This window comes from Gavialis gangeticus, unplaced genomic scaffold, assembly GCF_001723915.1.
Source record: "Gavialis gangeticus isolate Ggan-Ray unplaced genomic scaffold, GavGan_comp1, whole genome shotgun sequence".
Classification (NCBI taxonomy): Eukaryota; Metazoa; Chordata; order Crocodylia; family Gavialidae; genus Gavialis; species Gavialis gangeticus.
In genome coordinates this window covers 3,837,128-3,864,176 of record NW_017729032.1, presented here as the reverse complement: position 1 = coordinate 3,864,176, position 27,049 = coordinate 3,837,128, and the positions used below count along the sequence as shown (strand labels likewise).

The 27,049-nt window shown below is 44.2% G+C and overlaps 1 protein-coding gene across 1 annotated transcript in view; it reads right to left on the bottom strand.

The window, feature by feature from the left end:
- Positions 1-27,049, bottom strand: part of ACER3 (alkaline ceramidase 3) — an 82,186-nt gene that overhangs the window by 2,593 nt on the left and 52,544 nt on the right. Inside the window, exons 5-10 of the mRNA XM_019524472.1 lie at positions 24,695-24,776; positions 22,334-22,369; positions 8,875-8,933; positions 4,222-4,323; positions 1,461-1,565; positions 547-592 (exon numbers count right to left, since the gene is read on the bottom strand). Coding sequence (XP_019380017.1) covers positions 547-592; positions 1,461-1,565; positions 4,222-4,323; positions 8,875-8,933; positions 22,334-22,369; positions 24,695-24,776 — 430 coding nt within the window. The remainder of the gene's footprint in view (positions 1-546; positions 593-1,460; positions 1,566-4,221; positions 4,324-8,874; positions 8,934-22,333; positions 22,370-24,694; positions 24,777-27,049) is intronic.

The window sequence follows — 27,049 nt, the reverse complement described above, 5'->3', positions numbered from 1 at the left end:
AAACTTGAGCCCATTGCTCCTTGTTCTGTCATCTGCCCCCACTGAGAACAGCCCAGCTCCATCCTCTTTGAAACCTCACTTCAGGTAGCTGAAGGTTGCTATTAAATCCCCTCTCAGTCTTCTCTTCACTAGACTAAATAAGCACAGTTCCCTCAGCCCCTCCTCACAAGTCATGTTTTCCAGCCCTCTAATCATTTTCACTGCCCTCCTCTGGATTCTCCAACGTGTCCACATCCTTTCTGTAGCAGGGGGCCCAAAACTGGACACAGGACTCTAGATGTGGCCTCACCAGTGCTGAATAGAGAGGAAGAATCACTTCCCTTGACCTCTGGCAACACTCCTACCAATGCAGCCCAGTATGCTGCTAGCCTTCTTGGCAACAAGGGCACACTGCTGGCTCACTCAAGTCATATACAGAATGCAAGATAATGATGCTACTAAGATCAGGGAGGCACAGCCCCCAAGCCCAGAAATATCCTTAAGCTCAAGCCATGTGAACAGCTAACTGCATACTACATAAATACATACAGTGTACTGATAGCTTACCTTTACTTTTGGTCTGTACTTCAGGAAGAGTGTCCTTGTGTATAAGCTGGGGGGAAAAATCCTTCTGTAAGAAGCACTGCTTTACCAAGTGCACTTAACAACCTAAGTGTCATGCAATAAACATGCTACAGTTGATGTCTGCCTGGAGTTGAGGGGTACTGGTCACTGAGTGAATCCCATCCTCTCTCAAATCAGAAAGACATGCTTCTGTAACTGAAGCTTTATTTGTTCTGCCTGGATTTAGTCAGCACAGGTAGGGCTCCAGGTCACAAGGGGTACCTGCGGACGTGCTGTGGGGCTGCTCCAATGCAGTACAGCACATCGGAGCAGACTTGAGTTTGCTGGTGCATGGCAATTAGTGTGCTCCAGCAACCTTCCACCTCTCACATACCAGTGTCCCTGTGCTTCAAAATAGTGGCAGGGTGCTTGGACTTAAGCTTGTCGGATGCAGGGATGCTGATGCACAAGATGCTCTGGCGCTTTAATTAGAACGGCTCTAATTAAAGCACCTCCCCACCCCCAAAGCATGTGTGTAAAAGTGCCCAAGAGCAATAACTCATGGATTCTCAGAGGAGTGCATGGCTAACAAATGAACTTGGAACTGTTGGTCTTCCCCTCCCCAACAACTCTGCCCATATGAAAAAGGGACAGAAGGAACTGGAAGAATATTCCCTCCTTGAGATTTCAAGCCAAAGGTGTAACAGGGAAAATGACCTCTGCTTTTTTCTCGCTAATACTTCCATTACTCTAAGGGAAGCATTCCTTCCATGCAATTCATGCTTAAAAGTTTCCCAAACTATGCAGCATAGTTTTCAAATCACAGAACCACTTGAGGGAAGAATTATTTCTTCTTTGTGATCACAACTAGTTTAGGTGGGCTCTCTTTAGCACATGGGGCAAAAGTCTCTTTCTACCTTAACAGGATATGAAGGTAAGAGCCAAGGCCTGTTAGGATGTGCCACCACGCGTGGAATTGTGTCACAGCTCCCACAACAGGAGGCATCTTGTCTCGTACTGCCCTGTGGAAAGAAACATGGTGCAATGCATGCTTTCCAAAGTGTGAAAATTGCAACTGGCAACATTTCCTTGCGAGAACACCCAGTGTTTTCTGAATCATATGCTTCAAGTGTCCAGGTTTTTGTAAATCAAGAACACCAGGTACTCCTATTCTCTTACAGTTAGTTTAGAAGATGTTTAGACGGCAGTTACAGTTGGGAAACTGTTCCCAGGTTTCTGGTACACAAAATAGCTCAGATAAAAACATTACAGGTATAATATTAATACCACTAAAAAATCCTAAGGACTCTTAACACCCCCACCAAAAGCAATCAATTGTATGGCTTATGGAAAGGCATGATAAGGAAAAGAGGGTTTGAGCAAAGACATGAAATCCACCCTGCCTCATCTTAGTATGTTGGGGGCCACTTTACCCCCTAACTTTGCATACAGTTTTTACTGCTTTTCTCCTCTCCCATGGTAAGACAACAAGAGAATCAGTAACCTACTGGGCACCCAAGTCCTAAGCACAGCAGCTTCTGGGTATAAAGCTCAGCATGACTTTGTGCTAAGAGTCTCAATGGTAGGAACCAGAGCTGAGTGGACAACTTGAAATACTCAGGCTAGCTGGGATAACTTTCAGAGTTGGGAGGCCAGTTGACTTGCATTATAAACCTTCAAAGACTAAAAATGACAAAGCAAGCATTTTTTCCCAGGCGTTATACTAAACCACACCTGGAGACTCAAACTTCCAAGGATCTCTGATTAAACTGATGCAATTAATGATAAAATAATACATCAGGCAGCACCACACCCATTGCGTGGCAGGAAATATGCCAACATTTTTCTTCCTTTTGCCAAATGGAATAGGAAGAGGGTACTTCTAGCTATTGATGTAAGCCTGGGAGTCTCAGGGTGTTTTCTAACCCCACAAATTGCAGACCTCTCCTAATTCCTGGGCAGATTTCCCCAACTCATGGAGTTGTGGTGATGATTTCATAAGGAATCACTGTGCCCAGAGAAACAGTCTGTTTTGGTGCTAATACCTGATGCACAGTCATCTCTGTGTTGACAGATTCATATCAGTAGCAGCTGTCAAAATTTACAGCATAAACCAGATCACATGAGTTGAGGCACACCTACAGTGCCAAAATAAATCTATTGGGCCCAAGTTTCAACTTGTCCAATATATTAAACAAGATCTAGAGAGAGGCTGGAAGGAGGCACACGGTACACCAGGCTGCATCCCGAGTCAATCCAGCTACCTATCGGTGCAATGTTGTGAAAACTGCATTCAGCAGAGGCCTACAGAGTGTGTGAGCTTGAAACAAGGAGAGCACAGGGGTCAACCAGGACCTTCTTGATGCTGGATGATTGGCAAAGATGAAGCCACATCTTTCAAATTAGCATGGAGTATTACTGCCAGGATGCACCAAAGGAGTCAGTGCTGTGGCCTGGTGGCCCACTTTTTAGAGACCAAAACACCTTTATGTCGTGTCTTGCATGCATAGGCTTGGCACCCAGCAGCAAAACCGGGCAGTGGCTTTCTATAAAAGCTTTTCTTTTTGCAGACTGCTTGGCTGACATGGCAACAGATTAAAGTTGAGGAATTGAGAATTTACAAGCATTAAGAAAGACTTGCAGGCCCAATATGATGCTTTGATGAAAATCTACGAAACAAATCAACTGCTAGTCACCCTGAGACATCCAGAAGAATGATTCCTATTTACTGGTGCTGGACACTTTTTGACCAGGCAGGATAGCTTCTTTTCACATTTTCCTGGGAAACAGAAGAGGAAGGGAGGAAAAAGGCCAGCCAAGATCGATGATAGTATAAAAAGTAATATAAAATTCTAGCATGAGACGTACAGACCCCAGGAAACAACAGGCTCTAGAAATCACTTTGGTCACCATTTATTTTTTTGCCTTAAAGTTTAGAATGAGACTCAAAGATTATTATGATTATGCATGCAGATTTCACTCTGGCGGTTGAAATACTGAGTCCCCAGTTCTGAATCCAGAACAGACAGAAACGGAGAACAAAACCCTTTCAGCATCAGCAGGGGAAAAAAAGGACCAGATGCTGTAAGGTCTAGAGGTCAGTATGGCTCTGAAGAAGGAGTAACATAGAGTATTGTCTAAGTGGAGCAGATCCCAAATTAATTTTAAACTATGTAAATTCCAGTCAGTCTCATAGCAGGGGTATACATCTGGGGTGTCTTATAACCAATCATATCTATGGAGAAAACTTTTACCAAGTGTTTTCACGTGCCTAATAAACACAGATAAAATTCTCATTCTGTAACAGAGGCACTTAAAGTATCCACTAAAAAAACTCCATTCATCAACTTGGTACTGGAGAGTGAAGACAGACAGAAAAAGCAAAATATTTAGTCTCGTGTCTCAGACTGCCAAATGCCAACTGCATTCCAATTTCAGAATTTCAGCATGGGGAAAATCATTTTTTACATCAAAAACAGGTAGAATATGACGAAGCCTCATAAGTCTATTGTGTTGCTGAAGCTCATCAAGAGCAGACAGGAAAAAGCACTTGTGACTAGTCTGTGGGGAACATATTGCTCACACATCAAGAGATGGACTTGAATTTATTTTGCAGAATAAAAAGCAAAGTCATGCAGTTAAAAATTAAAATCTATACAGAGAGTTGAAAATACTCACCTCAATTTATCACAGAAAATGTTGTCTACATTCCAAAGGAAAAATCCCATTAAAAATACAGTTAAGGATGTATAGCCCAGACCCCTAAGCCATGGGTATACCCTAGAGAGAGAGAGAAGCAAAGTGAAATTTAGTTTAAAATACTTTCAAGGCAGTTTGGAACATTTCCAAGTTGTACTATTTATAAAGGGGCTGCTTGATAGGAAAAAAAAAATATTTACAGATCTTTAAAGGCAAACCATTATTCTGAAGTCCAATCACATTTTTAAAAGCAAGCAAGATTTGTAGCGCCCCCCACCCCACAGGTTTTGTCTGATTTTCCTCCTGGCCCATGTGAAAAAGCTTGATACAGGAAGGAAAACAGTAAAACTGACTACACAAATGCATGGGTGAGGTTGACAGCTTCTTCTCTTTCTAATCCCTTTCAGTTAGCTTTCAGTGGGCACATCTGCACAAAACATTTACTGTGGAGCTGACTAATTAGCTCCCCAGTAAAACATCAGCGTCTACATGTGCGGTGCTATTAGGACAGAGTAAACTAATTAACTCCGCTGCAGAATAGTACTGTCAGACAAGTGCTATCCTATAGCAGAGTTATTTATTCTGCTGCAATGCACGGGTACATGCTGACAGGGCTGGCTGGGGCATGAGGTGCTTCAGCACTGGGGCTGCTTGCCATTTAGCCCTGCACCGAAGCTCATCTTGTGCCCCAGCCAGCCCCTCCACAGCATGCTGAGCTGGAGCAGCCCCAGGCTGGCAGGCTGACCTCAGGTCCCCCCACTAGCTGGGGCTCCTTCACCATGGCCCAACATGCTGCAGTCTCAGGCATACATGCAAATGTGGCACCCGGAAGCAATAAACTCCAGGGTGCTCTGCATCAAAGTTATTCAGCCGCATTAATTGCACAAGTAGATGCACCCAGAGTTAACTGTAAAAGCAATAGGTAAAATGGTTTCAAGAGATATGTGTTATAGTGCTTGTGAAGTTTCACCAGGTGTTTTGTTTCAAAACTGTCTGATGCGTTTTGAGCTCAATATAGTGAAATCAGAATGAAACAAAAGGCTTTGAAAAAGCTTTGAAACGAAATGAGGCCACTTGAAAGGTTTTGAGTTTTGCAGCTGGGTTTGCTTCAGCGCAGGCTCCTGGATCTGCATGTGGGATGACAGCATGCTGCTGCTGCCAGCTGGGGCCAGTGACAGCACCAGGCTTCCTGGTGCTTGGCATAGGATGCACCCAGCGCTGGTCCCAGGTGGCAGCCTACTGTCATGCTGTGCACAGATCTGGGGGCCTGCGCCCCCCAGGAAGAATCTGGCACAGCCTCACGGCCCTCCTGGGGGGGTGCGGGTCCCCAGATCTGTGCGCAGGATGACAGCAGGCTGCTGCTGCCAGCAAGTGATACGAGTTTTGCTTGTCAGCAGTTTGAGGTGCTGTTTCCCAGAAACCCCTGCACCTGTCTCCTTGAGCCTTGGCAGACTTCATGCCCTCAGAAGGGGCTACCATCCCTGCAATTTTCATCGGAATCAGGCAAGAAATGACAAAGTTATAGGCATTTTCACAATTCCCCATTATAGCCTAAGGGTGAGACGTTGAAACAGTTTCAATGCAACAAAACGGAACAGTGGTTCGAAACGAAACTCTGTCCCTTCGAAATGGAAATCAAAATGAAACGGTGCTGTTTCACACAGCCCTAATGTGTCAAGTAGATTGTGTCCTCTTAAAATGCACAGATTAACATTATTTAAACCGCCTGATAACATAACATATCGAGACTGAGCACTAGCTCAGTGAATCATTTCAAAGTAATTTCAGAATGTGTTTTTACTGTAAGAATCATTGAGGGGTGGCGATGGGAGCGGGGAACAAAACCAAAAACCTATTTAGGATACAAGAAAATAGGAGCTGAAGAACCAGAGTCACCATTAATAAACCCAATCTTACTGCTTGCATTCACATGGAACTACAGAATCATTAACTTCTTAATGAAAGTGAAGGAAGTTCCTTAGCCAGCAGTAATATGGCCTCCAAAATGCTCAATTCCAAACCAAAGAAGCTATACTGACATATAGGTCCTGTTATTCTCATCATGCATACACATTTTAAGATTCTGGTTTGAAAAGCTGTTATTTCTTTTAGTCTTTTGCATTAGTTTTGTCACTGTGATTTATCACCTATAAAGAGGCAGCAATATATCAAAGAACATATTCCTGCATCATGACAAATAGACAGGATTTCTTAAGCCATAAATAACACTTTCTGACAGCAGTGTTATTCATTAAAACACACATATTGGTATTGTGGAGGCTACTGATTAGTGGTAGTGGTAGTGTATACGTGTGCCGTGCAGGGACAGATCCTCTCTCTAGGCAAATTCAGGACAAACACGGCATGTGTTCCACACCTGTCCGCATTAGGAGCAGGTTCATTTCTAATTCACAGTTGTTTAGTCCCATAAATACGTATGGCACTAAATCAGGCGAGCTGTGAAACAAATACAAAGTTCATGCCCCAAGGAGCTTACATTTCAGAGACAGCAGCAAGTCCAAGATATAAAAGAATGGGTCATGCCCTGGCAATTATAGCTCAAATAGCTTCTGCATAGATGAGTGAGCTGTTTGATGCAGCAGTGAGTCTGTGCCATAAGCACGAGGGTGTGTAAAGTGAAGGCACAGTTACATTGTTGGACTGAGTGAGGAACAGCCAGGGAACAGGAGGTGGTGAGGGTCTGTACAGTGAGTGGACTGCCACAGGTGGGATCACAGATGAGCAGGACTCTGGAAACGAGGTTTACTTCCACACAGGTTCTTATACTGTGCTCATCAGTACAACTTCTGAATGCCTTCTAGTAGTGACTAACCATCTAGCATGATTAACCATCTGTCACGGGACTGACCTGTAGCCACAAGCAGAAAGCAAGACAAAACAGAAACACAAGGAAGAGGTAGACAATTTGAGTAATGGAAAAAGAGGATCCTAGTAGATGGGTTTAAGAAAAGAAGATAGAGAGAGGGAGCTAGGAAAGAAAGGGTGGGCAGCTTTGTGGTTAAGGCACTGGGCCAGGGTTTAAGGCAGTTCATTTCCCAGCTCTGCTGGTGTCATTCTGTGTGGCTTCAGAGAAGCCACATATGCCCAGACACATGTAAGTGTTCCGGTGCCTAATTCAGCATTGGTTAAATAGGATTTAGGAGCTTAAATATCTTTGTCAATCTGGGTCTTTGTTCTGTAGAAACTACTTTTCTGTACATCGAGCACAATGCTTCCTTTCTCCTTCCTTTGCCTTGGATCAGGGACTGTGCCATACTACGTATCACAAAGATGACCTTAGTTCTGGTGGGGCCTCCATATGCTATTGCAATAATAAAGAGGAAGAGGAGGAGGTTGCACAGTCAAGACTGGATGTGGATAAAAGCTTGGAGCAGTGAACCAAAGTATGAATGAAGAGGAAGGGGAACACCTGGTGAAGTAGGGAAAATACAGGAATTTGCAAAGGAGAAAAAAGAAAATGAATGGTAACCAGTTGCAAGCTTGACTGACAGGGAGAATGACAGTGTGACTGACAGCAAGATGAGGTGAGAGAAAGAGAGGTTTGCTTAAGTCATTTTAACTAACAGCCCCACTGGGAGATGGTGCCATATACCATAGAAAATGATGGAAGCACTGGCAGAGTCGTGGAGTCTGCAGGAACAGAAGGGTAGTATCTCTTCGGGCTTGCCTAAACAGGGACACTCAGGAAGATTAATCTAAATTAATTAAGAAAGTGAATGAAATAAGTCTTGTTGAGCAAGAGTTGGGTAACAGTGCTTGCACAGGGATTTGAGATTGTTTAATTAACCCACTTTAAGGCCACACCCTTAGTGAAGACTAATTAACTTTCCTGAGTGTCCTCAGGCAAACCCTAAAGTAATGAACTTATACAACCAAGCCCAAAGGTAGGAAATTTAAGATCAGGTAATCATCAGATGAAAGGCAATATGTGAACCGACGAGGGAAGATCACTCAAGAAGGACAGAGACAGGGCCAGGTTGCAACTGAGCCAATGATACCTAAATTAGCATATTTATTCAAATTTTCTTCTTCTTTCTTTGCAACTCTTTGCACTAATATTACTTGGTTCTTTCAGAAATATCTGATAGCAATCCTTTTGGTTTGGAAAAACCCCAACACATTTTCCAACTTCTAGTACATCAAAATCTGCTCACTAATGTCGATGAAATTTTACTCTTCAATTGATCAAGTACTTTACAGTCTAATCTTTAGTGCTGGCCTGGAGAGGTGGGAAAACATTCTCTGAAGCTGCATACATTTGCTAGTATTATTGTTTGGGCAGCATCAGTATTCCTAGCACCATATAGATCAGGAGAAAGCTACAATCCCTTTGTTTCAAGGAACTTAGTCTGAAACTATCTCCAGACAAGCTGGCAACAGACACTACATCTGCTCCACGTTTGTTCAAAAGGCACATGCTGACCTCAATCTAATGTCTTTATGGAAAGACAGGAACCGGACAATTTCCACGAGACAGAGAGCACGTGACCCTGCTTCACTTTATTTAGAGATGTGATCAGTAATGCGCACTTTGAATCGCGCAGCCCCGTCGAATGCAAATGCCAAGTCAGAACATGCATCTTGTCAGGCTGAACTAAGCCAGCCACTTACCATAACACTATATATACAGACCGCATGACTACCACAGAGACCAGCGTTCCATACATGATCTGAAGAAAAGTAGAGAAAACAGAAAATCAGTATTAGTGTTTAGACAGCTACTACCCAATATAATATATATAAATCAAGCATTATTATTTGGTTATAAAATATCTAACCAAAAATTATTGGTTAGTCCCCTATAATATTTGTACTGATCTATTCAAACCATTTTGACGATTCTTTATTCTCACAAAATGTTTCGAAATGTTTTGAGGTTTGAAGCTGGGCTTGCTGCAGCACAGGCCCCCAGATCTGCACGTGGGATGACAGCATGCTACCACTGCTGGCCGGGGTCAGCAGCAGCATTAAGCTTCCTGGTGCTTGGCATGGGCTGCGTCCCAGCTGGCAGGGGCAGCTTGCTGTCATCCCACGTGCAGACCTGGGGGCCCGCACCCACTGGGAGGAGTCTGGCACAGTCCCGCAGCCCGCCTGGGGAGTGCGGGCTCCCAGATCTGCATGCAGGATGACAGCAGGCTGTCGCTGACAGCAAGTGATAAAAGTTGTGCTTGCCAGCAGTTTGAGGTGTAATTTCCCAGAAACCTGTATACCTATCTCCTTGAAATTTGTCAGGTTTCATGCCCTCAGAAGGCGCTACCAGTCCTGCAATTTTCATCCAAATCCGGCATGAAATGACAAAGTTATAGGTATTTTCATGATTCCCCATTATAGCTTATGGGTGAAATGTGTTGAAACAGTTTCGACGAAATGAAACAACAAAACGAAATACTGTTCCTTCAAAACGGAAATCAAAATGAAATGAAACGGTGCTGTTTCACAGAGCCCTAATATCCATGTATAAATATTGGAGCAATTCAGATCCCTTTGTTGGGAGATCCAAAAATCCAGAATTGTGGCACACATTGGGAACAGAATTAAAAGCAAACACTAGGTGGCACAACTAGTTAGCATCCAGAAGTTAAACTGGAATTAGGAGTAAGTCATCGTGTTGAAGACTCTCGTTACTTGAGCTCGGGTCAAGCTCCCTCTCGTGCATTCCCTCCTGGAGTTCTTAGCTGGAAGGTGGCCTATACCCTGGTATTTAGGACCCATCAAAGTGGGAGTTTGACCCCAGTTTCCCACGCAGGCACAGAACTTGGGGTCACCACTTCTTGGTGTATTTTAACAAAGAGAGAAAGCCACTTGCTCACCCCAAAATGGATGGAGAGGGGACTTCAGACTGAACCTTGGCTTCACACAACCATCTAACTATTACCTGCAGTCAGATGCTTAAGTGTGGGACAGAGGCAAGACTTCACACATGCTCTCTTCAACACATCCCACTGGCTGGCTTCAGTGTCCCTTATGCTGCATCTCCTCATCCCAGGCACCAAACTCACCATTTACCATAAAGGCCGGGTGTTTATGAATTCCCAGCACCTAGAAACGATGTGTGGTGACACTCCGTGTTGCCTCTCCAAGTCCCTTTCTGGACCTTAACTGTGCGAGACTAAAACTGTTAGGATCTGTCACTGCTGTGTGCACTGCAGAGCTAAGGGAAGTTATTCAAAAAGCTTTCCTTAGTTTGACTTATGCGTTAAACAGGTTTCCAATTAAATGCCATTTACGTTAATTATACACAATTTGTAATCCAGAAAGAACCTAGGTCAACAGGGTAGGATTACTGAGCTGTTATTAACACCGAGCTAAAGAAAGAGCTTTGTCTGCAGGCGGCATGCTGCAAGGAACGCCAGCGTCTCCTGATGCTATCCGCACCCTGGTTGAGAGGTCAAGTCCTCCTGCGAGGAGATTCCCTCTCTCAGCATTAGCCCTGTGCTCTTTTAGTATTTCCAGGAATTAAACAGCACTTCTCACCCTCATCTCAACTCTGACTTAGAACAACCTGTTCTGCTTTGCTATTCAAATCAAGAGATCTCTTCTAAAAAGGCACAAAATGTACAGAGGTAGAGGCTGTACGTAAAAGGACTCCTGTGGAACCAATAGGTTCTTCTCAACATTTAGCTCAGTGGTCAGGAAGATTTTGGGGCCACTAACTGGATCAATCTGGCTTGGCTCGCAGGCAGGCAGGCTAGTGCTCCCAAACTGGCCTGCCACTTCTTCCCAAGGCCCATCTATGGTGCAGCCTGTCCAGACCCTCTCCACCACCCCCTGCTTGGCTGTGGCACACACAGAGCCCTGTCTTTTCCCCACCTGGTTGCACTGCATGCAGCCCCCCTACTCCCCCTGCCTGGCGGTGGCAGTGTGATGCATGCAGGGACCCCCACCACCCTAGACAAATGTAACAGGGGCTCAGGTAGAAGCCCTGTTACTAGGGTAGCCACGGGAGCGGGTAACTATTGGGAGCCCACTACACAGGTGTGGGGAGTTATGCATCCGGGGAAGATCAGGGTAATTAGCCCTCCACTGTCTGCATAAGCCCGGCAGCGAGGGAATGCACTTTGCCCTTGGGCACTGGATGAGGAGGAGATGACTGCTGGGAAAGGAGAGAGGAAGAGAGAGGGCAGCCAGAGGAGAACTGGGGACTGCTGAAACAGAAGAACTGGGGCGAGCTGATAAGGAGTTGGGCCACTTACCCAGGGCCTGTGGACAGCATGGGCCACCCAGGGAGGACCCGGGGCTCCTGGACAGCAAGGTGCCAAGAAAACCCCCAGAGGCAGAGGGTTTCAGGGTGGCATGCAGAGGGCAAAAGCCATGTGGGGCTGTTCGCTGCACCGGGCAGCTAAGGACTACGGCAGGTTCATTTTCGGACACAGGGAGATGGTAGCGGACACGCTTCCCTGCTGGATGCTAATACATACATTAGAGACACTCCCCGATGCTGAGTTAACTGGCGTGGTGAAGATGCTGCCCGGGGCAGAGTAAACTTAATGCAGCTGGGATACTCCCTGATTTAAGAAGTTAGAGTGGCTGTATTGCTTCCCTCGCTAATGAAGTAATTTGCAAGGCAGAAACGACAATGTAACCCTGTTAAGAATAAAGCAAGCACCAGGAAGCTAACCATCTGGGTGGTCTGTGGTGTCCCCTCAAGGAGTAACACTGAACATTTTTTCCTTTCAATCAAAGTCACGGCAGAAAAGTTCAGAGGGAAACCGAGATAGACTCAGCAACCCTCTCACACAAAGAACCGCCTTCTCCCTGGAGGTTGCAAGCAAAGCCCCATCTGGGCCACATCCAATGGCTCCACAGGCTGTAGGTTGCTGACCCCAATTTAGCTTTTGCATTCTTCTCCCTACAATTCACCCCTTCAGAAATGCATTTCCATTTTGGCATGGATGGCTCCTTCCTCTTAACCAAGACAGACCTCTATCATACTGGTTATGACCAGCTTCAAGCTTCTATCACGTAACCAACTCACACCAGCTCTTTGTACAGTGATGAAACAGGCTTTGATCCTGTCTAGAGACACGTGGCTGACAGCCAGGCCACAATCTAGGTACAATACTAGCAAGGACACTCTTTGTAGCAGCTGCCTATGACTGAATCAGTCTCTCATTTGGTGGCTTGCATTTTTCCTTCATCATCACTGTTGCCTGACCCTTGGGCATAAGGACAAGCTGGCTGTGGCAGCTAAAGCCAAGCAAACTAGGCATCTCAGCCTGAACAAATATTAATTTATCAATGCAATGAACATACATATGACTTGATAGGCCAATATGACACAAATTTCAAGCATATTTCCTGAAATGCCACCACAATCCTGTGGCAGGTGTGTGGTCTGTGCTTTCTGCTGCTCCTAAAACTCTCACGCTTTTCTCATGGACTGGCACCGTCTCAGCGAGGATGTTTGATCTCAAAAGGCGCTGCTGCTTCTCTGCACAAGACTTCTTGGCAGTGGCCTTGCTCTTGCTGTTCTCTGTACAGCAGGTGCTTACGCATATGCTCATTGCTCCTGTGTGCAACACAGGCAGCTCAAAGGAATGACATTTTCATTAATGATGCTTCATTGTTTTAACAGCTGGCTTGCTGTAGCACTGGATACTTGGTCACTTGAAACATCTGACCACAGAAGAAGAAAATGCAAGGAAAACTAGTGGACTACCGCCAGCTGCTACAAACGCTGTTTATAAAATATCCAAGTTTCAAGCCCATAAAGCTAAACAGAAAGCATTCTATTTAGTATTTATTGTATCCTAATATAGCACATTATAGTAAATAAGTGAGAACTTATTTACCTTAATCTTCATAATTCCTTGTTTCTTGCATATCTACATGGTCAACTTCTCAAAAGCTGAATTTGCTTTCAGGATACGGAAAATAACTTCCTTATTGACACTAACTTGGACACTCAGTACACTGTCCAGGTAGCAGAACGCATGAGTCACGGGAACCCGCTTCTCGTCATTGTACAGGGAAGGCAGCATATACCTCTTGCTGGCTGATACACGACTCTGATCTTTGTTAAACTAATTGTGAGGCTGCCCCAGAGCAGCCAAACACCTGCAAATCCTGTTTGGAACATGCCACTAACGCACTGTAATCTGGGAGGAGCAACTCAAAGTGGGTCTCAACTTCATGCAAGGGAACAATAGTGTTGCATTTGCGGGAGACTCAACATCACACTGACTGGAATGTCAAACACCTTGTCCACAAGTGGTGCAGAAAGACTGAATAACAAAATCAAAATCACTAGAGACGGGGAAAGGCTTGGACGGGTCGGTGCTTATCCTTTCCCTGCCTTGCACTCTTCCCTGGAGTCAACACAACAGTACAGAATGTTTCAGGACATCTAAGCCTGTCTGGCCAGTTCCAAAAGAAAGACTGCCCAACTGTATCAAAGATCCTCTTCTTGCCAGTGAAAGCCATAAAGAAATCTTTATTCTGGTTGCAACATACCCCTCGAATCTATCATGCCACAAAAGTTATGCTTATGGCCCAGCTGGCTCTAGTCACACTGCGACTCTGGGAGCTTGCCAAGAAATGTGTGCAAGAGCACTCAGTCTGTTGAGAAGTATCTGAGCCAATATTTACGAGCAGTCAACTAACAACAAGATTCCCAACTGTTCCATCACTCCATTTCATCTCCTTTTCTCTTGGAGACTCCAATTGTTGTCCCATCTGAGAATCCTTGAGGGATAAAACTCCTTCAGACTCGAGAGAAGAGATTATGCAAATTCTCAGTAAGAACTATACATCCCAAATTAGGCATCTGTTAGAATACTACCAAGGCCTGAAGCGTTGCCATTTTTCAACATCTGCACAGCATCCAGGACTATTTCTAGCACATATTCAGAAAGGTCAGACAGAGTATTCAATAAGCCCTCAAATGCAGTTGCCATTGCAACTAGAATGCCAACTGGAATCAGCCAACAGGGTCAGTAATCTGCTCCTGATCATCAGTGCCCTTCATTGACACCAGTGTCACAAACAGGGCCTTAAGCCCCACGAAAAACTGCTGTCATGCACATCAGCATGTGGTTACAATCATCTGCTATAGGGCATCTTGCACCTTACTCTGCATTACACCAACAGGTACCCTGTTAAGGACCATAATACGGTCCAGGTTCATTCACTTGCAATTCTGCCAATGTCATATATGCCACTGCCTGCTTGCAGTGCCCCTCTGCTGTCTTTTTATTTATTTATTTATTTTTATTTTTTAAAGGAAAATTTTTCATGTCCTAAGCCAAATCAATTCCAAAAACATGAGTCATTCGAGAATCATATGTGGCCCTACTACTGGCAAATATCCTCCACCCTAGCCTGGGGCATCAGATGCTTCCAAATCCTTTGGTGGGCATCCTAGGTGCAGGCTGAAAGAATGAATGAACGCTGATCTGTCATCACCTGAGGAAAGACATGTAGGCCTGTGGCAGAATGCATTAACCTCCCTGGACATCTGAGGGTAACTGTTCTCTGGCAGCAAACCTTCAAAAAATAATGTGAATGGAAAATTGTGGAACAGGAAAACATTAAGGCTGGACTGTGTTAAGTTAGTTTAACAGGGACAGTGGATTCTTCTTCTATTGCTTGGATTAGCTTTTGTGACCTCTTTGTTCCCACAGGTTTACTCCTTGCATGCTTGCCTCTCCCAGCATTGCTCCATCTATGTATTCAAATTTCTCTCTTTATACACTGCTTTGGGCATGTCCTTTCACAGCATCTGATGAAGTGAGCTGCAGCCTATGATAGCTTGTCCATATATTTACTTTGGCTAGTCTATAAGGTGCAAATCTACCCTGCCTTCTACTTATATTTTGGGTCTATGAACCGACATGAGGCCATTCCTGACGCCTAGATAAACAGTAGAATTTCTTTGGTGTTTGGCAGTGAAAAGTGTGTCCAGGTAGCTGTGACTACCTGGGCAGGTCCAGGTGAAGGACAGGCTCTTTTTAGGGTACCTTTCCTAGAAACTCCCTTCTCCCGATTCAGGGCGAACAGTAATATCCCTAAAAAGTACTGCTCAGTCAGTCAAAGGATTAATGCAGATTGTTGCTGTCCTTCACTATGGACATCCACTGTCTAAGCTCTGGGACACCTCCATACAAGGTTGTCTCTGGACTTCCAGGGTCACTTCCTCCATTGCTACAGATCTTCAGAAGATATGATGCTGTGACAAGAAGTGAATAGATATAAGCAATGGTGGTTTGTACAGTGCCACCACCACACTTATCTTTAGTCTCTAAAAAAAAAGTGTTATGACTGGGCTAGGCCAAGACTGCAGTTCCTGATCATCAGAGCTCTCCTGAACCAATGGACGTTGCCTATGCAATCCAATGTCGTCACATGATCCTATTGCAAACATATGCATCCTGCTGCACTAGCACCTAAGCTGTCACAGATCCACGTGGCTTTGTCTTGTCCTGCAGTTGTGCTGTTAAGGATTTACATATTTGGGCTCCTCTGTCTTCTTGCCATTAAGATGATAAACTTTAATCACCAGGGAAACTGCTGGCCACTCTCAGTTGTTCACTGCCATGGGGCTACACCATCAGAAAAGAACCTACATCAGTATCTGTAGCCTTTATCTGCTTGTCTGACCTCTACCTGGGAATCTGCCCAGCATGAATAGCCCTGATGGCACAGTGCCTCAAGGTAGCTTCCCCTTCTTATGAGTTGCCAACCACGTTAGTGGAAAGGTTTGTTTGCCTCCGTGACCTGAATTAGACCCTCAGAAAGTAGTGGCTTAATGGGTTGGATAGAAGGCAGTCATAATAATGAAATGATTAAAGACTGACCATTGCTATGAATGGAAAGACAGCCCTAGATGACACTTCTAGGAGCATGCAACAAAACCCTTAAGCTATCTTACAAGCAATAAGATGAATTCATGTTTATTGTTTTCTTTTCCCGAACAGCAAATTTCCAACATGCTCCAATCTTTCCCCTCCTCAAACACAGCATGTGTCACAGCGCCTCTCCACGAGCACAGGGACTCTGACTGTAGAGTCATGCTACTGTTGTTTAGTACTGATGGTTAGAAATGGAGCTGCACAGCTTTCGCTAACACTCAAATCCATTTTACTGATTTAGAATTTTCTATGATATAGAAAATGAAGTTCATTTTCCACCTCTGGGGACTTTTTTTACCATCTTTAATTTTCCCTGAGTCTAAGGAAGGGTGTGTGTGCCTGAAGCTTGCAGAAAAATATAATTTTTTTGCAATTTCTTAGTGGGTCTAATAAAAGGTATCATCTATGACCCAGAAGTTCTAAACAAAACCCTGATCTCTTATGTCCCTGTCCAATACCCAATCCACTGAACAACGCTGCTGCACCAGTAATAGAAAAAAACCCGAAAACCAGGATTCTTTTTTGCAAGGCAGCCTCAACATCCGGGGACTAAGCATTGTTGCCCATGAACTACAAACTGATTTTAAAGTACTTTCATTTACAACTACAATATCCAGCCTACTGTCAGCTGAGGACTAAGAACAGTTTCATTTAACCTCTCCCATTTATGCTCTCTGTGTAAACAATTCCAGAGTTACCCTCTCCCCTGTCATTTGGCCAAGTTAAATATGTTTCTTCCTTTCATCCTTCCACATAAATCAATCTCATGAGCTCTATATTTAGTTTTGCTGCTCTTCTCCAGTTTCCCTTTTGCGCCAGCTTCCAGTGTCACGGAAAATTATTTATTATACATAGCGAGATAATCAAGTATCGCATGAATCTAGAAACATGGGACTGGAGAGGCTCTCCTGGGTCATCAACCCCAGTGTTCTGCATCCATAACGCACACAATCCCTTTCACAGATTGATTAAGCTCCATTTTACAAGTTGTTTGTTCTGGGATTAACAAGTACATCTAGGCTGTCCTTCTCTTCAATCATTCTCAACTAATTATCTCCCAGCTCACAGCAAAAATTCTTGTTATTGGCCTGTAAGTGCAATTTCTTGCAACTGGTACTACTAAGTAGCATTCCAGTTTACTTACTGCAGTCCTATAGGTCACCCAGGTTTTTCTGCAAGAAATGCTACTCTTCCTTTGAATTCAAGATGCCTCCCAACTTTGAGTTATCAGCACATTGATAATCAGCGCACTCTTACTTCTTGTGCCATGGACATTATCCATCCCAAGACTGATCTTTAAGTAGCTCTACTGATAATTTCCCTTCAACTGGATAGATTTGATTCTGCACTACCTACTGTTCTCTCCTCTTTAGTTAGCTCCATGCCCCCCCCCCCGTAACAATCCTTGTGCTAATTCCTCGCTAGTTTAAACCAATTGTTTTTCACATAGCACTTGTGTTAAGTGCTTTACTAACATTTTGTTTGTACAGAAAATCAGTTGTCTTGTTAAATACAGATATCAGGGTTACTTTGACACAATCTAACAATAGAAAACTCACACTGGATTTTATCTCATTCTCCATTTATTTCTGTGTCTCCAATTACACTATTCTTCAGAATTTGTTCTAAAGCTACTACCATGTAATTAAAATACTTTTCAAATGTTTCATGATTAATGCTGATTTTCATTTATGTTCTTTTGAAAACCCCGACACATTTGTTGAATATTGATACTTATGAAAAATAAAGTCCAATATGCTGTGCTAGAAACCAGGCATGGTTTGAATTTTGGCCTTTAGTACAGGTATCGCAATTCAAAGCTGATCCATACATGTCATAGTGGAAGACGAAACAAGTGTATATCCAGTGAAAGTCCATTATCTGCCCCATTTTAATTCAACATGGCCAAAGGAAGCAGCGGTGAGGAGCTAGGTGGAACATACTGTCATGTGAAGCACCTCTTCTGTAGTCCAGACCTATGCATTACAGATAAGGCCGCCTCTACTTGCTTCAACTGTGTGCAAAATAGGCATCCCTTCCTCATCGCACCAGTGCTAGGATCCATAATAGGCCTTGATACTTGGTGAACCAACATTTGCCTATTGTTATAGTGTTAGGAATAGCAAATCTGAACACTCCCACCAGTGGTAAGTATTGCAGGGGTGTAAGTCAGGAAAAAAACCCAGAAGACTAGAAAGTAGTTAGCCGAAACATGAGGCCTGGATTCGCAGAGGATCCTTCCCAACCTTGGTTGCTCCATCTTTGTGGGATAGACTGAGATGGTACATTGCTAACTTCACACTGCACTTGAGCATCCACTTGCACCTCCTGTGATCAGTGCAGAGGGACTGGATAAGGGATTTGAACAAGGAATAGGAATCAAGTATTACAATGAAAAAAAGTTAGATTTAAGTGCACATACAGACAGGGCCTGAAAAAGAATTCAACTGTTACAGCTAGGGCCCTACCGAATTCATGGCAGAGGTGGGGTGTGCTGCAGCTCCTTTAGTCTTGCAGGTTCCCCCACACGCTCCTCCACCGCTGACTGATGGAGGGGTCCCACTTGTGGCTCGCTCCTAAATCAGCAGGGAAGCAAATACCATGGTTTTAGACATGCTGTTTTTGCCTCCCTGCTGGTCAGCAGCAAGCAATGGGGCCACCAGGTCCCCTGGCCAATCAGTGGCCGGAGGCAAGATGGCGCCATGTTTAAAACTTCAGTTTTCGCCTCCCTGCCGATTAGGAGCAAGCCGCAAGCAGAGCCCCTCGAGCAATCAGTGGCCTGGGTGTGGGGGGCATGCAGGGCAACCTGCAAGATTAAAGGAGCTGCCGCATGCCCCACTTCTGCTGCGAATTCGGTAGGGCCCTAGTTATGGCATAAAGGTAATCAAATGTACATTATTCTTAGGAATGAATTTAGGAAATTATAAATATTCATAAAAAAATTATTGTGACAGTTCTCCTTCTAATAGTCAGAAGAGCTGGACACTGAAACAATCTCTCCAACTAGAGGTCACTGGGAGGCTGGATAGGCATTTGTCTGGGATGGTTTAGCAATAGTGCATCCTGTGTTTGTATGGGGGAATCAACTGGTTAAGTCCTGAGGCCTTAATGCAGTATTTCTCAACCAGTGGGATGTGAAGGTCATGGCTCAACAGGGAACTTGAGGACCTCCTATGCCTCAAAAGAGAGACTAATAAAGGAGGGAAGGCTGGAAGTAACACCAAGGAGGAGTACTCAGCACTGGTCCATACCAGCAGGGAGCGGATCAGGAAAGCCAAGGCTGCAACCAAGCTCCATCTGGCTTCACATATCAAGGATAACAAAAAGTCCTTTTTCAGGTATGTAGGGAGTCAGAAAAAAAGCGAGGGTAACATTGGACCCCTGCTGAAGCAAATGGGACAGCTGGTAACTGACACTCAGGAAAAGGCCAATCTGCTCAAAGGGTACTTCGTGTCAGTCTTTCATCAGTGGGACCACCCTGCCTAGCAATAAGCGGGACAGCCAGGGTGAGGGCGTATTTATACCCAGCATCTGTGTTGATCTAGTAAAGGGTCACCTCAAGAGGCTGGACACCAAGTCAGCTGCTCCTGACAGATTACACCCTAGGGTACTCAAGGAGCTGGCAGGTGTCATAGCCCAACCATTGGCAAAAATATTCAAAAACTTGTGGTGCTCAGGTGAAATACCTGAAGACTGGAAGAAAGCCAATGTGGTACCCACCTTCAAGAGGGAGCAGAAAGTAGATCCCGGGAATTACAGGCCAAGCAGCTTGACCTCAATCCCTGGTAAGATTCTGGAGAAAATTATCAAGGAGACCCTTCTGGATAAACTGGCTGAAGGCAACAGCCTGAGGGACAGCCAGCATGGGTTTGTCACAGGTAGGTTTTGCCTGACCAATCTCATCTCCTTCTATGACCAGGTGACATACCACTTGGGCAAGGGAGAAGAGATTGCCATCATATTTCTGGACTTTAAAAAAGCCTTCGATCTGGTGTCCCATGATCTCCTCAAGTAAAAATTGGCCAACTGTGGCCTTGGTTACACAACAGTCCGATGGCTGGGAAATTGGCTCCAAGGTTGGACCCAGAGGGTAGTGGTTGATGGTAGCAAATTATTATGGCGCTCTGTTACCAGTGGTGTTCCCTCAAGGCTCTGTCCTCGGACCGGTTCTCTTTAACATCTTTATCAGCGATGTGGACATTGGCGTCAGAAGTGCACTGGCTAAGTTCACCAATGAATGTAAGGTACTCCACCTCGGGGTGTGGGGGGGGAGGAACCCTCGCAGCATACTTATAGGCTCGGCAGTGCTATGCTTCCTGGCACCACGGCTGAAAGAGACTTGGGGGTCATGACTGACCACAAGATGAACATGAGCCACCAATGCGATGTCGCAGCTGGTAAAGCAAACAAAACTCTGGCTTGCATGTACAGACGCTTCTCAGTAAATCTCAGGATGTCATCCTCCTGCTGTACTCGGCCTTGGTGAGGCTGCAGCTGGAGTACTGCATCCAGTTCTGGGCTCCACAATTCAAGAAGGATGTAGAGAAGCTTGAGAGAGTCCAGAGGAGCCACATGCATGATCAGAGGACAGGAGAACAGGTCTTATGAAGAAAGGCTGAGAGCCATGGGACTCTTCAGCCTGGAAAAGCACGGGCTCAGGGGGAACCTGGTGGGTGCCTATATCAGGGGTGTGCATCAGGATCTGGGGGAATGCCTGTTCACCAGAGCACTCCAAGGAAAAACAAGGACCAACAGTCACAAACTCCGACAAGACTGTTTTAGGCTGGACATAAGAAAAAATCTCTTTACTGTCCAAGCCCCCAAGACCTGGCATAGACTCCCTCCAGAAGTAGCGCAGGCACCTACTCTGGACTTATTCAAGAAATGTTTGGATGCCTATCTTGCTGGGATCCTTTGACCCTAGCCGACTTCCTGCCTCTGGGCCAGGAGGCTGGACTTGATGATCTTCAAGGTCCCTTCCAGCCCTAATGTCTATGAAATCTATGAAAGTGGGACTTGAGCTCATTGCCCGATTGAAAAAAAATCAAAGTTGTTTGCACTTCAAAGAGATGAATCGACAGATATCTTGAACAGTGCAAAAAGTGGGATTTTGCTTTTATCATGGTGGGACGAGGATTTTTTGACAAAATGGTTGGTGGGACATGAGGTGCAAAAGGTTGAGAACCACTGCCTTGATGGACAGAGGCCCGGGACGCCCAGCTGGCAGGGATGAGGTACACACAGGGCGTGGGGAATACTGAGGGGGAACAAGAGGACACACATGCTGGGAAGAAAGGAGGTGGCAGGCCAAGGGGGTGCTGCAGCACTGTAATTATTGCCACAACCAGATGGCATTGCATTGCACTGCACATCTTTTTTCAGGAGGCACGTCAAGAGCCAAGCCGAGAAGAGGCTGCAGCACAAAAGCATGCCTGCCTGCATTACATTATGGAGGCTGGCGCACAGGTTCTTCCATGGTTCAGGTCTGCCATGCCTCCTGAAAACTGAGGTGCCCAGGACAGCTTCCCCCCATGGCAGTGATAATGGCTGTGTCACCTCTGGCAAGCTCCTGAAGCACCAAAGTGGAGAACTACTGTGCTGGGGAGCCTGTGCTGCAGCAGTGGCAATAGCAGTTGGGTGTAGAGACCCTCTCATGCCCCCTATGGAGGCTGGTGTTATTCCCTGCTGCCCATTGCCATCACAATGACAATCCATAGCAAGGGCCATCTGCAGCACTCACCTTCTTTCCCACTCTGCAGCAGCCTTTACATAGCATCCAGCTTTCTTCACTACGCTCAGATGTCGCAGAGCTAGCAGAGTGATCGGGCTCTATTGCCATGAGCAGCAACCACAGTTTTGGGTCACATTTTGTCTAGAACCAAATGAAGAACCCAATGGACAGATACTGCTTTCCAACACACACACTACTGTTTAATAGCATCTGTTTGTATTAGTCATTAAATACTTGTTCAAATAGTGGTATTCTTCCTCTCTTCAGCAAGATATACTCATTAAGTTTCGGATCACTCCATAAAATTTTTCCAGGTCACCCAATAACAGAATTGCAGCCCAACATACAAAACATATTCCTCAAAAATAAATAGCAAACAAGTGAAAGGGATTTTTTTTAAAATCAACTATGATGTACTATAAAGATTTAAGAAATGTCACTATTTAAACAAGATTATTTTCAGACTAAAGGAAACAAAAGTAAAATTTACCTGATGAAATATAGGTTCTTTCAATTTTAGGTAAATCTGCAAAGAGTCAAAGAAAAGTGTTACCCCAACTAGAGGATAAATTTTCCTTATTCTGAATGTTGAAAATTAAATACTTGAACTATGTTAGAATAAAAGCACAACAATCCAGCTACGCAGAAGAGAAGCCTTTGAATTCTTTCTCCTGAGAGAAGCAAGTTCTAGAACTTTTTTTGGTGATATTTTTTGCTGGGTTTATATCAGTATCACACAAAAAAGGCAATTTAAAATAGATACTCCAAACAGAGAAATAAAATAAAGGCATTCTGGATTTTAATTTTTTTTAAACTGCACCATGCATGCACATAAATTAAAATGTCAAAGTTAAACATATATAACATTGATATAAACTAGGAAAATTGAATGAAATCTTTTCTTGCACGCAACTAAAATTTTTTACTTTAATTTTCAGTCTGATTCTATAACTGTCATTCTGGATGTCAAACAAAGTGTCCAACTGATATAGCAATGAGTTCCACCCCTGTTTAAGAAGTATCCACAACAGGCTATATACCAAAAGGAATAATACAGGAGCTGGCAGGAAGAAAGCAGGGTAGAGATGCATCTTATAGACCGACTGAATCAGAGAAGCATAAGCTTTTGTGAGCTACAGCTCACTTCATCAGATGTTATGATAGGCTATGCACAGAACAGACTATCAGACAGAGACATTCAAATACAAAAGATGGGGGCAGGAGGGGCTTCTATTAATGTCATGTATGCCATCACCTGCTTACAGTGCCCCTGTGCTGTCTACACTGGATGGAAAGATCTCTACTGGAAAGAATGAGAAGACAATGACGTGATATCATGTCCAAACACATACACACACCTGTGGGAGAACACTTTAACCTCCCTGCACAATACATCACTGACCTCTGAGTAGCTGTTTAAAAGCCGCCTCTGAGAAACTGCAGAAGAAATCATCCACAGACTGGATTGTGTGATGTATGGGCTAAATAGGGACTATGGACCCTTATTCCATTGCCTGCATTAGCTTTTGGGACCCCTTCGTCCCTATGGATTTAGGACTTGTTTGCATCTCTTAGCACTGCCTCCCTTCCCCCATCATATCTCCCTTCCCTGCCTTTTGTATTCAAATCACATCCTCTATTCCAGGGGTGTGCAAGATGTGGCCCATCAGGCCATTCTATCTGGCACGGGGGGCCCCTAAAAAATTTAGAAAATTGATATTTATCTGCCCTGGGTTGCCTGTCATGCGGCCCTCGGCTTGCCAAAACTCAGCAAGCAGCCCTCCACCCGAAATAATTGCCCGTCCCTTCTCTATTCAATACCTTTTTCTGTGCACATCCTGTGACAGCATCTGAGGAAGTGAGCTCTTGCTCATGAAAGCTTATGCATCTCTACCTCAGTTAGTCTACAAGGTCCATCTTTACCTTCCCTTCTGCCTGCCTTCAGACTAAAACAGTTAACTATACAGTCATGCATATATTAGGGAAGCAGATAGCAATGGAAATGGCAAGACACTTCATTTTGTTCACTATCAGCAAAGGAAAAAAGATTCCATCCAGGTCTGCAGGCCAATCATACAGTGAGGACACTGAATTGGAATCACATTCATTCTGACTCTTGTTATATTCATTTTGCAAATTAAAGAGCTTTGCTTTAAGACTATTTAGCATATGTATAACTTTCTAACCACCTTTGCAAAGTGCATTGGGATCGGAAGTTAAACATGATTATCCTTGCCTTATGGCTGGGTAAACAAACTCAGAAACACAGAAACTTGCTTTAAGGTGTCTTAACAAGTCAGCAAGACAACTAGAACAAAGACCATTCTTTTTGCTCACTGTCCCAGATCTAGATGATCTTCTCTTTACATAACTGAACTTTTCTTTTTAAAGGTAAAGTGTTTTCAATCAGTTTATATCAGGGGTGTCCAACCTTTTTGAATGTGGGGCCGGATCATGAACTTTTTATTACCCAGTGGGCTGGCGTGCCATATTCAAAGACTTCACAGAAAGCAGTATCACATCACCGCTTTTGAAACGAAAGTACAGTGCTTACTTTCATTTCCCGTCGCAGAACCTTGGGCCTCAGAAAACAGCTTGGACGGCTGCATGGCGGCCCGCGGGCCGTACGTTGGACAAGCCTGGTTTCTATTTATAAAAAGGGATTAAGATGTTCCAGAGGACAGTTGCATTTTGTCCAATGTAATATTTACCCTCAGAATTATTCCCCTACTCAATTTCAACAGTACGTAACAAAATGTAAAAGGTGAAGCACTACCACTGCGGTATTCCTTAAGTGGCAGGAAATTACTAAATCACACAGGAAACTTGTGCAGAAGAACCAGATACTTACAATGCTGACTACAAAACTGTATCCTATCAATATACAAAGCAGCGGGTAATTGACTGTATTCTTGTACTTGAAACATTCATACCTGAAATAAAACGTATAAGAAAGGTGACAATATTTTCTACCTTGCATAGCTACCTACATCTTTCATGGGGTCTGACCAGTTAATGACCGTGCATTTCTGATTAAAGGGAACTCAGAAACGACTGGCACAAAAACCATAAGTTCTGACAGAAATGTGCGACTCCTCCATGAATCCATGTCACTTTCATTGGCAAAAATTATGAGTCTAACATATTTAATTGCATATGGCATGCACCTTTCCCCACAAGAGAACAAGCCCTTCAAAAGTGGGGTGCATGTCTTAAACAGGGAAGCTGATTTTCCCCTCCCTGCACTTGAATGGAGGAATGGAAGCATGGAGACACTGTAAAATGTCATAGTTAGTTTTAACCCCTTCACGGTCTCCACCAAATTGGCAGTATCTTTTCACTCAGCAGCCAAAAGCTGCTGACAATTTGGCAGTGGCTGTTTGAGGGTTAAAATTCTAGGATTTGCTGAAGCTAGAGAATGTACTCTGTCCCTGTGGTCACAATTCAGCCTTGCCGCTGGAACTGTCCTTTTTTGCTTACGTTGTACCTTCCCAAAACAAGGTGCATTTCTTATTTGAGGGTTTGCAGTATGTGACAAAATACAGTTATTTCACTTGCAATGAACATTATTAGCTTGACATTCTTCATTGTAAAAAGCACTTTGGAAAAAAAAATAAAGTGAATACATGGATGGGAAAAATAATTCAATAGGAAGAAGCTGTTAGGTTTAGGAGTTACTCCAAGATCAGTAACAGGCAGCAGATTTAATTTGAAGCGTGATATAATTGTCAAAATTGTCAGTGTAATTCCAAACTACAGATTCAAGGTATGAATGAGATCACACAATGAAGAGAATTTGACACAGCCCTAGTGTAGTCACATGTAAGGTCTGCCTAGACTGTAATCAAAAGGCATAACTGCAGTATACATGGCGGTATCTACGCTAGCTTGGGTACATGGAACAATTTAGAGGCCGCAGGGTAATATAACCTGTGGTGGGCACCAGGCTGCTGTGGTTAGATTGCTAGTGGCACTTGAGGTAGTAAAACTATCTATGTTAGAGCTAGTAGTGTACCTCTACACTATGCATTCACATTTTTGTGACTGCAGCATAGACCTGTCTCTACAACCATATGTAGTTGTGAGTGCAACATGGTTAGGAAAGCGACTGATAAATCAGAACAAATGCCAAGAACAAGACTGACTGAGGCTGGATGACTTGATGTATGGATAAAGAATAAAAGGGGTAAAAATGTATAAACTTAGCTAAATGATAAATAAAATTTAATAGAGCATTGGTCTGCAAATATTTAAAGATTCTAGCCACTCAGGGATCAGACGGAAAACTGCAGACTGAACCTTTAGAAAAAGCCATAGACTCAACGTACTATGGAAAGGGACCTGTAAGATCATTGAGTCCAGTCCCTTACCATAGCCAGGAAGTTAAAGAGCTCAAACTAGCTCAACTAGGTGCTTATCCAGTCTCCTCCTGAACACCTCCAATGACAGAGACTGCACCACCTATGCCAGAAGTGTGTTCCAGGTTTTAGTTACCCTTATGGAGAAGAAGTTCTTCCTTATGTCCAGCCTAAATCTTCCCTCTATTAGTTTGTGATCGTTGGTCCTCATCCTCCCAAGGGGTGCCTTCCTGACGAGCTGGGAGGAGAGTAAGATGTACTGGGGTTGAGAGAGTAGGATGTGCTGGGATATGGAGGGAACTATCAGTAGCAGTCATGGTAGAAACTCCAGAGCCTGGGACTTTCAATTAAAGCTGGAACCAAGTAGTGGGGAACAGTATGAATGGAATGCACATGGCTCCAGGATGATCCTAGCTATAAGCTATTAACAGACGTAGGTGAAATTTTAAAGCTATGGAACAACCACTGCATCAAAAACCAACAACAGTGTTTTTATCTTTGTGTTTTGCCTTTTGGTCTTATTCAAAAATCAGGCAAAACAAATGCAAATGTTGTCTCAAGGAAACAGAGTGGGTTTGGGTGAAGGTGAAATGTTCTTAAGAATGAAAAATGTTATGGACCTCATCTTCAGCTAGCGTGAATCCTGTGACTCCAAGTTACATCGACGGAGAAGTTTGCTCTATGATGTTCTACTTCATCCACCATAGGCAACGTGTAGGTGGAGAATGGGGAGTAGAAGGGGGGCATGTGCCCCCCTGAGAGAGCTGGTGCTCCCCCTGACAGCAAGCACTGTGGCTGGTAGGGGGGCATAGAGAGCGCTTGTGCCCCCCCCCCCCCCAAAATGGCTT